Below are 16,272 nucleotides of genomic sequence, written 5' to 3'. Positions count from 1 at the left end.
CATTATTATTTTTTTCATGGTTACAAAGAACTCAGGTATTTGGATGTACCGTATTTTACTTAAGTAGCCCTCTACTGTTGGACATTTGCATTGCTTTTAGTTATAAACAGTCCTTCAGTGAACTACACTTGCCGTTCTTAAATTGTGTATATACCATGATGAATAGCAACCATTGTACTGAAATACATTAACTAAATTTAGGGACAGATGGGTAACTACGATATTTACTCACATATATATGTATATACGTGTGTTTGTGTGTGTGTGTGTGTGTGTGTGTGTGTGTGTCAGGATGATTTGAGATTTAGTAATAAATAAAAAATAACATACATGCATGTTTTTACATCAATAAAAGGAGATAACTACTTCTCCTGAAGATGGGAAGGGAATTTCATCAGAAGTGGAGCATACACCAGAAATAGAAATTAATATGCCAACTCTTTCACATATTCCTGAGGTATGTATTTGCATTAAAATTCTTTCAAAAGGTTTATTTGGTTCTTAAAAGACTTTGTATTAACATGGATCAAAAAATCATAGCATTATCCTATTTTTGTGTACAACTTCCTGGGAATAGAAGGACCAAAAATGTGACAAGGGTTGTAACAGCTACAATTATGCTGACATTAGCAGGTAGTAAATAGATATATGAATTAGAGTAATCTGTAAAAGTCATTTTGATGTTAATGCATTTTTCATTCTTGGTTTATAATAACATTTTCATGTATCTGCATATTATCATTTGTACAATTTCGGTGATTGTTTTCTAACGAATCACTTATGTGTAATGCTTGTCTATATATTTAAGTCTCAAGCTTGCATGCTTTATTAATCCAGTGCTTCAACAAGTATGTATACATGTGATCTAAGCAACAGTGTATCAGTGTGCTTTCCTTTCTTCAGGTTTCTCAAGGAAGCAATGTAACGAAGGTAAAAGAGAATACTGAGAAACTAGAAGGAAGAGATGATGATGTGTCTTGTCTCTCTGAGGGTCAGCTTGCAGACCGAAGTTTGTCTTCTTCAGAAGATGAAACAGAAATAACTGAGGAACTAGAACCAGAAGGTGATTTTTTTTTCCTTTTTTTAAGTTAACATTATTTCCTTCTTTGCTTTATTTAATCTGTTAAGGCGCCTTTGGGGCGCCTGGGTGGCTCAGTCAGTTGAGCGTTCGACTTCGGCTCAGGTCATGGTTTCACGGTTCGTGGGTTCGAGCCCCGCGTCAGGTTCTGTGCTGACAGCTCAAAGCCTGGAGCCTGCTTCTGTTTCTGTGTCTCCCTCTCTCTCTGCCCCTCTCCCCACTCGTGCTCTCTCTCTTTCTCTCTCAAAAATAAATCAACATAAAAAAAATTTTTTTTTAAAAGAGTATGCCTACAGGGCATCTTCATTTAACAGTGGATCTACCTCATGATACCTATCTCCCGACAGAAATGATGGGACAGAGTTCAGTCTCGTCAGCTACGGTCGGGGGAGCGACTGCACACCTTCTTATTTCAGCTTGGAGTGCCCCACTAGCATCCAAGTATAACTGCTGACCACGTGTCCAGTTTATATTTTAAATAACTTCATATTCTCTGTGGGTGTTATACTATCATCTGGATTATTCTAGAGAAATTAACTTTTTAAAAATTAAAACTAAGAAGTCAGACAAAAAAGACAACTCATGACAGTATTTAATTTCTATGAATATCTGGAACAGGCAACTATAGTGACAAAGCATTGAAGTCGCTCCCTGGGGAAGGGCAAATAGGAACAGAGAGATGCAAAATAGGAGTAGATTATCGGGGGCACGAGGAAACTTATGGAGTGATGGATATATTCACGATCTTAATTGTGGTGATGATTTCACAGAATTATGTATATGTCAAAATATCAAATTTTGCATTTTAAATATGTGCAGTTCATTGTATGTCAATTGTGTCACCATAAAACTGCAAAAAATTTTAAAGATGATTTTAAATACTAAGAGTAACTTGATTTTTTGCACAGTATAATTGGTGAGGCTGTTAGGAAACACCTATTACCTTGTTCTCTTTAAAAAGATTATTTTTAGGGGCACCTGGGTGGCCCAGTCAGTTGAGCGTCTGACTTCGTCTCAGGTGATGATCTCACAGCTCGTGAGTTTGAGCCCCGCGTCGGGCTCTGGGCTGACAGCTCAGAGCCTGGAGCCTGCTTCAGATTCTGTGTCTCCCTCTCTGTCTGCCCCTCTCCCGCTCATGCTCTGTCTCTCTGTCTCTCAAAAATAAACAAATATTTTAAAAAATCTTTTTAAAGATTATTTTTCAATTTCACAACAAGCTATATTTTTATTATCTTTGTTTCTACTAAAACTGAACTTGGATTTTCAGTCATTTTTTTTTCTCTTTCCTAAAATATAATTTAGGGGCGCCTAGGTGACTCAGTCGGTTAAGTGTCTTACTCTTGATTTCGGCTCAGGTTGTGATCTGACAGCTCATGAGATCAAGCCCCATGTCAGTCTCTGCGTGGAGAGCACAGAGCCTGCTTGAGATTCTCTCTCTCTCCCTCTCCCTCTGCCCCTCCCTTGCCTTGCTCTCTCTCTCTCTCTCAAAATAAATAAATAAACATTTAAAAAAAATGAAATAAAATGTAAAAGTAAATATCTTTGCTGTTAAAAAAAGTCTAGACATAATTATCATATTGTTCTTTTCAGGTTGTCCTTATGACATATGCCTATTTCTGTCCATTTTACAAGGTATATTTGCTTTAATAGACTTAAACTATTGAGTTTTATTTTTTAACAGATGAGGAAGAGAGATCAGCGTCTGACAGTGATGAATGTATTATTCCTGGTCCTGTCTCCGAGAATATCAAACAGGTCAGTAACTTGATGCCAGCTAGAAAATTGTAAAATAAAGTTGTCTTCATTCGCAGTGTATCAGTCTTCATGTGTGAAAATCTTCGGGCAAAAATATTTCTGGGAAAATGCTAATGTATTTTCACAATCTTACCCATACAATCGTCTAGTACAAAATAAATTTATATGTAGTTTCATAATGTGATGGGTGATAACTTCTGGAGTTAGTTTGGCTTACATGTTAACAATACCTAACAATAGTAGCTTTAATAGTTAATTGATAAAACCAGTTGACTTCCCTGACTCCTTTTCAGAACCATTGTACAAAGGTATGTTAAATCACATCTCAACTTTAAGAATTCAAAATGTGATATTGCATTCAAAACTATAATAGCTTGCAAATGTGAATTCATACACTATTCATATCTAAATATGTCCACTGATAAACTATTAAAGTTATTTCATTTCTGCCAAAAAAGTAAACCCTGTTAGATCTTGTATAGTGTTTGCGTGTTTTGTAGCACATTGCTGAAAAGTAGTATGTAAATTCAAATTTTGAAAAGAAAATTGTACTTTAATTTACATGGGAAGTATACCACTTAGCAGAGCATTTTTTATTTTAAGGGGGGGCCATTTTTATAAAGTAAGTGTAAGTAAAGTAAAAAGGCTCTAGCTTTTTCTGTTCATCTACATTAATTTTCCTGAAATGATTAATTGTACACCTTTTTTTAGAATTTCTACTTTTTGGGTAAGAATTGGAATACTTCTTTCAACTCTTTTTTTTTTTTTTTTTTTTTTTTTTTTTTAAATTTTTTTTTTTCAATGTTTATTTATTTTGGGACAGAGAGAGACAGAGCATGAACGGGGGAGGGGCAGAGAGAGAGGGAGACACAGAACTGGAAACAGTCTCCAGGCTCTGAGCCATCAGCCCAGAGCCCGACGCGGGGCTCGAACTCCCAGACCGCGAGATCGTGACCTGGCTGAAGTCGGTCGCTTAACCGACTGCGCCACCCAGGCGCCCCTTCTTTCAACTCTTAAAATTCTCAGCTTAACCTCTTTGCAGAACAAACCCAAATGCAAACAGAATAGTTCATCTGTCCAAAGTTTTATTACCATTGTTATTAATTATAATACCACCTGACCCATGCATCCTTATATATGGAGTCTTTTTTCTTCAAAATCAATAAATCAAGGAAGAAATCTTGAGTATGGTTTCCTGGACACTTTTAATAAAGCATTTAGTTCAATTAAATTTAGCTTTTTTGCTTTATCAAACCTGAAATTGTTTATCGAACTGATGAATAGAAATTCTATGCTGTCTATTAGAAAATTGTGATAATGGGAATTAAAGGGAAAATGGGCCCCTTGTGTGGATAGCCATTTGTATTAGGGTTTTCCAGGGAAATAGAACCAATAGGATATATATGTATAAATGTCTACATATAGAAAGATTTATTATAAAGAATTGAGCCACGTGACTGTGGGGACTGAGAAGTCCCAGGATCTGCATTCAGCAAGGCAAAGACCCAGGAAATGCAATGGTGTAGCTCCAGTCTGGGTCTGAAGACCGTAAAAGTTGGAGTGCCACTGGTACAAATTCGAGCTGGAGAGCAGGCAGGCAGAGACCCAACAAGAGTCAGTGTGTTCCATTATCACATTCAAAGTCAGGAAAAGACCAATGTTGCATGTGAAGGCCAACAGGCAAGAGGAGTTCTCTCTTTTTGTTCTCCTTTTTGTTCTGTTTAGGTCTTCAATTGATTAGAGGAGGCCCCACCCACATTAGAGAGGGCAGTCTGCTTTACTCCTCAGTCTACCACCTCAGATGTTAATCTTATCCAGAAACACTCCAAGGACACACCTAAGACAATGTTTGACCTATGTCTGAATAGCTGGTGGTCCAGTCAAGTTGACAGATAAAATGAACTATCACATCATTTTATGAAGAATGTATTCTCATTACACCGAGCACAGTAAGCGTGCATGTTTGAATCAGGCATTTCTTCCTGTACATCTTCCTTAAGAACTGCTTCAGGTAGCACTTTCAGGACAGTGACACATGGCTTTCATCAGAAGGAAAGGACGACTTGAATGGTGCTTCTGACCTAAGCACATCCTGCGTAACATGTCCTTTAATTATCACAACAATCCTATATTCCTTAGCATCTACTCTGTGTCAGAAAAGAAGCAATCCCTGGCCTCAAAGAAGTCACAGTCTGCAAGGAAACACAGTCACAACGTAAGGTGGTCGGAGCTAGGGGAACGGAATGCACAGGGTGCTGCTATAGGAGCATTCAAGCAAGTACCCAACAGCATGAGGGACCCTCATCAAGGATGACTTCCAAAAGTCAGTGAAGCTTGAGCCAAGTGTTGAAGGTGATGAGGAGTTAGTGAGAGCCATAGAGGGGTCATTTCAGGACAGAGGAATGATAGCATAAAAATTAGAATGTGGAGCATAACTGGTTCTGGAAATTCAGAATGGTTTTAGGGTGGACTACATCTATGGCACACCTACAGGGCCCCAGGAGAATATGCTGAAAAGGTAGACATGTCCTCAGCGTTGAGGCCTCTCGTGTATCATCCAAGGAGGCTGAAGTCTATCCTAAAGTTCTATGAGCGGCCAATAAGGGCTTTTAAGGGAGGGGGAAGATCACTCACTCATTAAACAGATATTTGGGGAGTATTTGCTGCATTCCAAGTTTTGTTCTAGGCCATGAGAATATAGCAGTGAATAAGAGAAATAATCCTCTTGCTCTTAGGGAGTTTACACTCTTGAATTCAATTTTAAAAGAAGAGAGGCACAGAGACTAATTAAAAAGTAATTAGAGAACCCTACTCTGGTTCTCCCCATTTGATAAGATTTTTTTAACCAATTGCCTCTACCCTCTCATGTCACAGAATTGAGACTAAAGTAGTATCCTAGATAAGTATCATTTATGCCAATTACACTGTGAATCTGAATTACCTGCTACACTGTATAAGCCCTTGAAGATCACCCAGTTTCCTCCTTGCATGTTTCAGAAGCTCTCAGCTCACAGTTATTTCTTAGAAATGTTGATCCTTAACAGGAATCTAACAGATTTCCCAGGACTTAGACATATTACTTGGTTCTTCCTCTTTTCTTTATGTCTGTGATGTATAATTAATCATAGATTACTTCATTTTGTTTCATTTCATTTACAACATTTATGAGCTTCACTTTGTCAGAGTGAAATGCTTGTCCCCTCCTTTTCTTTCCAAAGTGGCATAATTAGTGTTAGCATCTTTTTTAACAGGCTACATAAAGTTTAGTGGCTGGATTAAATCAAGTCATTAACATAATGTGCTACCCAATTTGCCCCTATCGCTCTTCGTTTCCAGGACATCAAAGGGCCACAGAGCACCAGTGTAATTGGGCCTTGCTGGCCTGTCAGATTCCGTCAGCCTGACGACTGATTCTTTTACTAAAAAGCTTCTAGGCATGATAATTAAGTGGGGTGGGGGAAGTCTGAGAAATGTAAAACTTTGGACATTTCTCTATGAATATTTTATTAATTTGAATAATCAGAAGTTAACAGTATCAATTTGATGTATAATACATTGATTAAAAGCCTTGTTTTAGGTCCTTAAAATAGACATCAAAACCAAAAATTTGCATCTGCCATGACACTAAAAAAAAGAATTAACAATCCTCCTTTCAGAGTGTTTCTAGTTTTATCTTTTAAGCAATGCAGCTTTCCATTTTCACTACGAAATGTATGGCCATCAATTCACAGATTTCTTAAAGTGCGCCCACAGGTAAGAATGGGAAGTCACACTCTGACAGAGCAACGGACTCTTCTGTGCATTGCGTATTTGCATCGTTCTCTTTCTCTGTTTCTACTAGTGGCAGTTTTGTAAAAACTGCCATATTCAATTGGACGAAATTGCAATTCCACCTGGAAACCAGGTCCTCTTGAACAATATGAGCTGGCATTCCCAGGTGACTGCAATAATGATGTTCAGCAAAATATGCTTTAAAGATTTGAAAGGCAAAATGCATAAAACAACTCACTACTTTTAGAATTCATGTATTAAAAAGTATTAAATTAGGGGCGCCTGGGTGGCGCAGTCGGTTAAGCGTCCGACTTCAGCCAGGTCCCGATCTCGCGGTCTGTGAGTTCGAGCCCCGCGTCGGGCTCTGGGCTGATGGCTCGGAGCCTGGAGCCTGTTTCCGATTCTGTGTCTCCCTCTCTCTCTGCCCCTCCCCCGTTCATGCTCTGTCTCTCTCTGTCCCAAAAATAAATAAACGTTGAAAAAAAAAATTTTTTTTTTAAAGTATTAAATTAGAGGGCACCTGGGTGGCTCATTAGGTTAAGCATCCAACTTCGGCTCAGGTTATGATCTCACTGCTCGTGTGTGTATGTCTCTCTGTCTCAAAATAAACGTTAAAAAAAATTAAAAATGAATAAAAATAGAAAGTATTAAGTCGGGGCACCTGGGTGGCTTAGTCAGTTAAATGTCTGACTCTTGGTTTCAGCTCAGGTCATGATCTCATGGTTCATGGGCTCAAGCCCTGAGTCGGACTCTGAGCTGATAGTTTGGAGCCTGCTTGGGATTCTCTGTCTCTCTCCTTCTCTGTCTGCCCTTGCCCTGCACACGCACCCGTGCTCAAAATACATGAGTAAACTTTAAAAAACTTATGAAACGATTTCAGAATCAAACATGATATCCTGTCAATGTGTAAAATAAGCCCCTCCCTCTGTTTTACATATGGACGCTTCAGCTAGATAGAATACGTTTCAAAATATATTTTAGGTGAAACCAGAAATGTTGAATTACTCTGCTGGTAGATCCTTCCAAAACTATTTTTTATGTTTTGCAACTTAATTATCTCTTACTAATATACTATGGACATCTTTCCATAGTAGTATATTCCATTTCTTTGAACAGATGCATACTACTGCAATGCATAGCCATACCATATTTATTTAAATAAGCCCCTTTTGAAGGACCTTTAGGTGAGGGCATCTAGGTGTCTCAGTTGGTTGAGTGTCCCATGGAGCCTTAGGCTTCTTTCAGTTTTTGCTAATGCAAACCTTTCTGGTTACAATAACAACGTATAAAAATTCCTGCTTCCTCACATCACACCTTTGCCAAACCGATGGTGAAGAAATTACACCTCACTGAAAATTCCATTACAAAGAAGCCAAGAAAGAGGAATATTTATATACACATACATACACATTTTTATATGAGCATACAGACACAACATTTAGGTTTATGTAAACAAAGAAAATGTCTAGAAATATATAATCCAAACACCATTAGCAGTGAGTATCTCTGGGACATGGTCAGGGCAGGGGTCAGCAAACTATGGCCAATGTGTCAATCCCAGCCCTCTCTCTACCTGTTTTTGTAAATAAAGTTTCACTGAAACACAGCTACACCCATCATTTACCTATTGTCTATACTGCTTTCACTCTAGAAGAGCAGAGTTGAGTGTTTGCAACAGAGACCATATGGCCTGTGATGCAAAAATTATACAAAACGTAATTGCCAACCCCTTTGGCAAAAAATTGCCGACAACAAGGAACTTTTATATTTTACTTTTGGGATTTATATTGTTGGATTATTTTTTTTAAGTATATTTATTTATTTTGAGAAAGAGAGAGAGTGAGCAAGGGAGAGGCAGAGAGAAAGGGAAAAAGAGAATCCCAAGCAGGCCCCCACACCATCAGCACGGAGCCAACATGGGCTCCAACCCACAAACCATGATCATGACCTGAGCCGAAATCAAGAGTCAGGCGTTTAACCTGGTGCCCCTCTTGTTGGATTATGTTTAATGATGAGTATAGACTCCTTCTAGAAAGGAAATAATTTGTAAGCTAAGTCTGTACTAAAATGTTAAATAATAACTAGAGAACAGTTTCATATGAATATCATGGAAGCTTTTTTGTAAATATCTTAGAAAGGGACAGCAAATATACGTTGAATCTTTCTTGGTTTAGAGCAGTGATTCTCAAAATGTGGTCCCCAGACCAGCAGCATCAGCGTCACCTCAGAAACTGTGAGGATGCAGATTCTTGGACCCCACCCCACACCTCATGAATGAGAAATTCAGAGACGGAGGCCCAGCAATCCGTGTGTTATTGAGCCTTTCAGGTCATTCTGGGGCATGCTAAGAGTTTAAGAACAACTTTAGGGAAAAGTGGTACTTCTCACCGTGACTGCACACTCAGATCACCTAGAGAGCATTTTTAAATGCCAGGGCCTGGCTCCATCCGGATCAGCTAAATCCGAATTTTGTTTAAAGCTCCCCGGGTGATACTAATGTGCAGCCAAAATTGAGAACCACTGTACTATAACATCTGTTTTCAATGATGGTGAAAGTGGAATAGCATATCAAAATCACCTGAAATTGAGGGTAATTTTTAAAATTCTCTCCTTCCTTCACATTATTGCCATAGTAAGCCACAGTTAATGATGGAAATGTGTCATATCCCTCAGGTGTATTAGGACAGGAAAAAATATTCCAACCATTGCTTTAGAACATGTGGTAACAAGCTTCTGTAATTTGCTGACCATTATAGATGCAGTAATTTTCATGGTGTATAAGGGAGACCATGACAGTATTCTAAAAATAAGCCCTCTTAACTCTAGCACCATTTTGATCTCCATCACTGAAGTTTCGGTATTTACATTATTTGTTTAATATGGGTCTTTCACAGAACACGTGAGAAAAGATAAGTTACTGCCACTGATGAAAGCTGGGGTTTTTTTTGCTTTTGTTTGTTAAAAACATTATTGTCTTGCCAGTTTGAGTTTCTCTTTACTCTTCTTTCTCCCAAAGAGCTTTTAAGAAACCAAATATTCTCAATCAAAACATGTATGAAGAATGGATATGATTCCTAATAAGGGGAAGTTTTAGAGCCTAGTGTGAGTTGAGAGGACTTTTTTTTTTAAGTTTATTTATTTATTTTCAGAGAGAGAGAGAGAGAGAGAGAGAGCACAAGCAGGGGCAGAGAGGGAGGGAGAGAGAAAATCCCAAGTGGACTCCACACTGTCAGTGCAGAGCCCAATGTGGGGCTCAGACTCACAAACCGTGAGATCATGACCTGAGCCGAAACCAAGAGTTGGTTGCTTAACTGACTGAGCCCCCCAGGTTCCCCTGGGAGGACTTTTTTTTTTTTTTTTTTTGAGATGACTCTGCCCACCCCCAGCCTGAAGAAGGAAGTTGTAAGAATCACTATTAATCAGCGTGCATTCCTAGCCTGTTTACCTATGGCTCTGTCAATAGGTGAGCTTTTTTTAGAACTCACCCCAATTAAAATTTTTCTCTTAAAGGGCATAGACATAGATTATAACCTTCCATGTCCATTTTATATCTTATCAGTTTGCTATATAGTACCAAGTTCTACCTACTCCTATAGGTAGGCTTTGTTTATATTTATTTACACACATACACACATACACACGTATGTAACACATTTTTATAGTGATAAATGTAATACCCATGTAAATTCATGTAACCATTTGGGGAGTAATTTGAATTTCTCACATCTATCCCTTAGCAATTCTTCTAAGAGAATCATTCACATACACAAGAAAACATAAAGGAATGCAACATTTTTGTAATAGCAAAAAACTGTGGACACCTGGATTGTTCATCAGTAAAGAAATAAGTGGACTATAGATTATATATGCAATATAAATGGAATTCTATACAACAGTTAATATATAGGAATTGGATTTTAATTATAAACGTGAATAAATCTGAAAATATATAGCATTCGGTGAAAAAAAAACACAAGTTGCAAAATGATTAATAGAGGCTGATACCACTGATATAAAGCCTAAAAACAGAACAATACTCTGTGTCGTTTATGGATATATACCTATGTGGTAGAAAATATAAAAGCGTGTTTGGGAGTGATACATACCAACTTAAGAATAGTGGTTACCTATGGGGGGATGAGAAAGGAAAGAAAGGAACTAGGAGGTAGGGGCTTTACCTGTATCTAACTGAAATGTTTCATTTCTTCAACAGTAATAACAAAAAAAGTTTGAAGCCGATACAGCAAAATGGTAACATCTGTTTTAGACGTTGAGTACTTGAATATGCCAAATTATTTTCTATACTTTATAATTTTTAAAGTTACGGAAATGCTTATTCACTGTAGAAATTTAGAATGAAATAAAACTCACATGTAATCTCACCAGAGTTAGAGTTAAATCTAATGGACTAAAACAAGTTGAAAACTTTTATCATAGGCCATCCTCAGTTAAGGGATACGATGTTTAAGGACTGTCAAGTATAATTAGTTTTTAGAAGCCTAACAATTCAACTCCAATGTGACTGCTCTGATGCTTGAAACCAGAGGAAGAATTCAGCATGATCCTCTGAAGTAAAACATAAAAAATTTAAGCATGCCAATAAAAGCTTAAGTAAATACTGTAGAAAAATATGGCCTAAAAAGTGAATTAGCATCAGTCAGGAAGCAATGGTGGAATTGAGCCAAAATCATGAGAACTTTTAACTTTTTTTCTCTGCGAGTAATACAAGCTGTCATCACATTTCTGGATCATTCAATCACACAGTATGGAGTGTCCATCTATACAGGCAAGTAAAAATAAGTTCTTACTTGAGTGACTTCTATTACTTCTGTTCACCACAGTCGACTTTTAAATGCTTTTTTTTTATATGCTAACGTCAACATCTTGCTAACTAGAGATGTAAATAGGGCACTTGGTGAACAAGACAAAAGTAACATCATACTTAATAACAAACGTTCACACATACAGAATAGAAGACATACCGTGTGGCCAACTTACTACATGTGAAGGCTACCAATACCCTACAGAAGTACAATTGTCTTGTTCTAGAGGTCCTAAACAGACATTATGATGCATCTGACTGCAAAGACTTGTTTGAATCAGTGTATGGTTATCCCTTGCAAGTCTCCTAGTGGAACTTTTCATTGTTTTATTATGAAAAATCGGAAAAGTTCAAAAAATAGTAACCTCCCATCTCAGTTCCAGAATATTGACCTGTCTTTGAAATACTCTTATTTAACTGAAACCTTAAACAGCAAGATTTCTATATATTTTTCAACAGTTAGTAATAACCAACTTACCAAAACACGGGAGACAATAAATATTTGTTAAAAAAGAAAACCTAAAAAAAAAATGCAGCTACACCTTTTACTGGCAATATACAAAAGATATTCTGAATATATAAAAAATATTCAGCCTCCCTTGACTCCATATCTTTAAGTATTTATTGAGAGCCTACTATGTGCCAGATAGGATGTTAAATAGCAGAAGATTAGTAGGACAAGGCTCTGGCCTCCAGGAGCTCACAGTCTACAGAGAAGCAGATAGGCGCAAAAAAAAAAAAAAAAAAAATCCATGAAGTATAACGTGACTACAAAGTGTAGTAAGGACCCAGAGGAGGAACCAGCTCACCCTTGAAGAGTAGAAATGCTATCCTAAAAGGACAGCATGTGTGGCCCAGGACATAAAATAAGTAGAATTTTGTCTGGTGGAGAAGATTTCAGATGCAAAAAACCTGAGCTATATAAACAGCACACCACTGGTCCCAGAAAATGGCTAGAGTGTAAGTTAACAGGCTTTCAAGCAGAAAGGGTGATACCTGATTTGTTTTTAGGGAGAGAATTCAGCCACAAGAAGAGCAGCTGAGACTCCAGACCAGGGATTAGGGGCAGGAGTGCCTCGCCTCTCTTCTAGCCGTGAGAGTAGATCCCTTCGTTTCTGAGCGTGTGCTGCATGCCAACAGCAGTGATGTCATAAGCAGGGTAGCTCGTGTCCCTGAGTCCCCGAGTTTATAGGCTGGTACCGTCCATCTGCGTCCAGTTCTGCCGACCAGTTCTCTTTCATGATCCCTTCTCATTTCTCCCTTGTTACTCCGTCAAACTGCATGCTAATACTAGGCAGCTGTTGAGTGAGTCCTTCCCCCAGATCAGATGAGAACCTAAACAAATTTCTCTAGAGATAAAAATGAAAAGAGAAGCCACATCCTGTTTTGTCTTTTTATCCCCAATAGCCGATACAATGTTGAAACACAAGCTTTCAATAATCTGATGAATCATTGTGTTCAGGAAGTGGCATGAATAGGGATGGGTGATCTCCAGGATGTGGTGGGTATGAAAAATGAAGATGGCACCCGTGGCTCCGAGGTCTCCTAGCTGTAGGGTGGCCAGGTGGCTGGTGATGTCACCTGAGATGGGAAATATCGGAGGATGAATGAGATCAGGGGAGAGGGTATGAGTTCATTTCTGACACGAAGTTGTCTGACTGAACCGTCAGTCAGACAGCTGATGTACTTCTTAATCTTCAAAATCTTTATTTACAATCTAGTTGAACTTTTGATTCACAGAGGCAAAAACACAACCAGAATTGTTCCAATGTTGAAAAATAAATTGGCTAGCCCCGGCAGCCAAAAGGTATAATGTTTAGCAAATTCTTTATTCAGACAGAGCATGCTTCCCTGGATATATACTATTTGGAACTTATCCGTCTTCTAATTTATTTTAAGTTGATTTATGTAGCATAAAAAGAACAAAGATGGGGCGCCTGGCTGGCTCAATCTGTTAAGCATCCAACTCTTGATTTCGGCTCAGGTCACTATCTCATGGTTCAAGGAATCGAGCCGCGCATCAGGCTCCGCACTGACAGCATGGAGCCTGCTTGGGACTCTTTCTCTCCCTCCCTCTTTGCCTCTCCCCCACCTGCTGTCTCCTCTCTCTCTCAAAATAAGTAAACATTTTTTAAAAAGACAAAAGGGGCACCTGGGTGGCTCAGTTGGTTGAGTGTCCGACTTCGGCTCAAGTTATTCAAATCTCACCATTCGTAAGTTTGAGCCCCACATCGGGCTCGCTCCTGTCAGCCTGTCAACGCAGAGCCCGCTTCAGATCCTCTGTCCCCCTCTTTCTGCCCCTCCCCCGCTTGCGCTATCCCAAAAATAAATACATATTTTAAAAAAAAACAAAGAAATGGTAACTAATAACTTCTATACATAATATTAGAAAATTTAAGGGACATGGGATAGAGGTAATGAGGCTCGAGGGGGAATAACAATAAAAAACTGGACCAGAAAGGATATGATGCCATGGAAGGAATTTTAAAGCTCTTTTAAATTTATTTGAATATGATGGGTTTTCTTTTGGTTTGTTCGGTATTGATGTTTTTGCTTGTTTCTTTGGCTGTAATCTACTTTCATTTAGAATTCTATTTTTGTATATAGTCTTATTTGATAACCTAAATTCGTCCTTACAGTAATGCAAGTTTTTATATGGGGATTGTACACTTAATATATTATTAATAAAATAACCGGTTAAATAAATGTGATTCCCCTGCTATTTATAAGTTCATTTGTCTCTTCATTGGGCTCTGTGATAAACAACTTTAAATTCTTCTCTGCACAACGTAGAGGTAACCATTTTGCCTCTCGGTGGCTATTTTCCTTTAATTCTTTTGTGCCGAGGCAGGAATATTTTATAAGATGTTATTGTTATAACAATTGTGAGTTTTTTCAAATTACAAGGCATGTAAAAAGACTTAATTATGCACGGTGCTCCATTTGAACCAGAATTAGAAAATGTGTGTGCGCATGTGGTATTCTGACAACCACGATGCATTTTAAGGAAAAAATAATATCACTTAAAATATTTTCTTTCCCATGTTAGTCTTCAGCAAGCAGAGAAGGGCTTTTCTGAAGTGAGGTTAGACAATAGAGCCAACTTCATTTTTTATGCACGTGAACGGAGAGGGCTCGAGGTTATTAGTTGAAACCGAGTAACCTTTCCAGGCTTCCATCTCTTTCTTTTCAAATTTGAATATGAAAAGCATATTCAAGTCAAAGACCATCACTTTAATGACATTTGGCAGTCATTTGATTTATTAGGTTTTAGAAAAAATTTTCCTTTAAATATTTCATCATACTATGCTAATCCTAGTAATATTGCCAGCTGCAGCCTCGTACCTGTATTAGTGGAGACAGAATGGTGTGGAATTTTCTCTGTCATCCTAGTAAAATTTCCATGAATCTACTGAATAATAAAATAACCTTATTGAAATATTCAGATTTGGGTTTTTAGTTAAAGTGTCTTAGAATACATAATAAAAGAAAATGTCTTTTGAAAGAATGGGGCAAAATTACTTCATCAAATATTGAGGGGGTTTGACAGCAATAGAAATTGTTCTTTATGGGGATATTTTTACAATAGGATAGTTATGCTTTTCAGTTTGATTAATTATATTATATGCTTTGAAACATCTAAGTAGTCACTATGGTGAATTTGCACAACTGATTTATGTTTGACAATGAGTTCCTAAAAAGTTGGCCATATAGACAGGTCCTGGTTTCAGGATTTTCTAGCGTGCTTCCGAATTTAGTAAAGAGGGGTTTAGTAAAAGGGAATGAAGTATAAATTTAAAATTGTAAAAAATTTTACAGTTCTAAGGGAGGAGTTACCTTGGTGTGATCCAATTTTTAAATCAGAGACTGGTGTTTGTGTTAAGTCATCACTCAAGGAAACATATGTGGCTTGTATAATAATGTATGTGACACCAAAATGTATTAAGTAAGGATTGAAATGAAAATTACACAGTAAAACTGTTATTTGTAATTATTAAATCTGTAAAAATGAGGTTAAAAAAAATAAATCACAAGGAAACCTGTGTTAAATTAGGTAGACAGTTTGTTTCTCTTGTTTGAAAACATTACTTATTGAATGAAATATGTTGTGGCAGAATATATAAGACAATGGACTATAGTTTCTGCTCTAGTTAATACGGATTCATATAGCAACGTATACTAGCATAATCGCTATGAAGTATTCAACAGGCTTTGATCTCTAAATAACTGAAACTTTCTCAGGTACAATAGATTAAATAAAAGCAGTGATAAACATGTACTTCATTACATAGTTTGAAACAAGGCCAAGTGATACTTGTCATTCTGAAAGCAATCGGAGATGAAGATCTCATAATCTTCGGCCCTGATAGACTACTAGTGGGGTATTTATAGCCTCAAATGTAAATCAGGAGACTATTGCCATGACACTGTTAACTTCAAACCCTGGGGCATTAGAATCTCATTCTCTCTCTCTCTGTCGTGAATAATCTATCATGTGTAACTACACAGTCGTGTACAATGTGTTCCAAAAAAGAAACCCATTGGCCTTCATGTTTTATTTAAAATTGATAGTGAAAAAGAGTAAATGGGTCTCTGCTCATTTGTTTTATGTTTCTTTGTTGTTTTTTGTTTCTGCTCTTGAAACAGCCATCAGAAAAAATTCGGATTGAGATCATAGCTCTAAGCCTTAATGATTCTCGAGTAACTGCAGATGACACTATCCAACGGCTGTTCGTTGAATGCAGATTCTACAGTCTTCCTGCTGAAGAGACACCTGTGTCACTTCCAAAACCCAAGAGCGGGCAGTGGGTCTACTATAACTATAGCAATGGTATGTATGGTTCAT

General features: G+C 37.6%; 1 protein-coding gene across 2 annotated transcripts in view; it reads left to right on the top strand.

Annotated features, from left to right (window-relative positions):
- RPGRIP1L (RPGRIP1 like) overlaps nt 1-16,272 on the top strand; it is a 92,924-nt gene that overhangs the window by 59,508 nt on the left and 17,144 nt on the right. For both annotated transcript variants that reach the window (XM_043599211.1, XM_043599210.1), the window contains exons 20-23: nt 356-457; nt 904-1,063; nt 2,760-2,833; nt 16,074-16,257. In XM_043599211.1, the coding sequence (XP_043455146.1) occupies nt 356-457; nt 904-1,063; nt 2,760-2,833; nt 16,074-16,257 (520 nt within the window). The remainder of the gene's footprint in view (nt 1-355; nt 458-903; nt 1,064-2,759; nt 2,834-16,073; nt 16,258-16,272) is intronic.

This window comes from Prionailurus bengalensis, chromosome E2, assembly GCF_016509475.1.
Source record: "Prionailurus bengalensis isolate Pbe53 chromosome E2, Fcat_Pben_1.1_paternal_pri, whole genome shotgun sequence".
In the NCBI taxonomy this organism is placed as follows: domain Eukaryota; kingdom Metazoa; phylum Chordata; class Mammalia; order Carnivora; family Felidae; genus Prionailurus; species Prionailurus bengalensis.
Note: the sequence above shows the minus strand (reverse complement) of the source record. Positions and strands in the feature narration are given on the sequence as shown.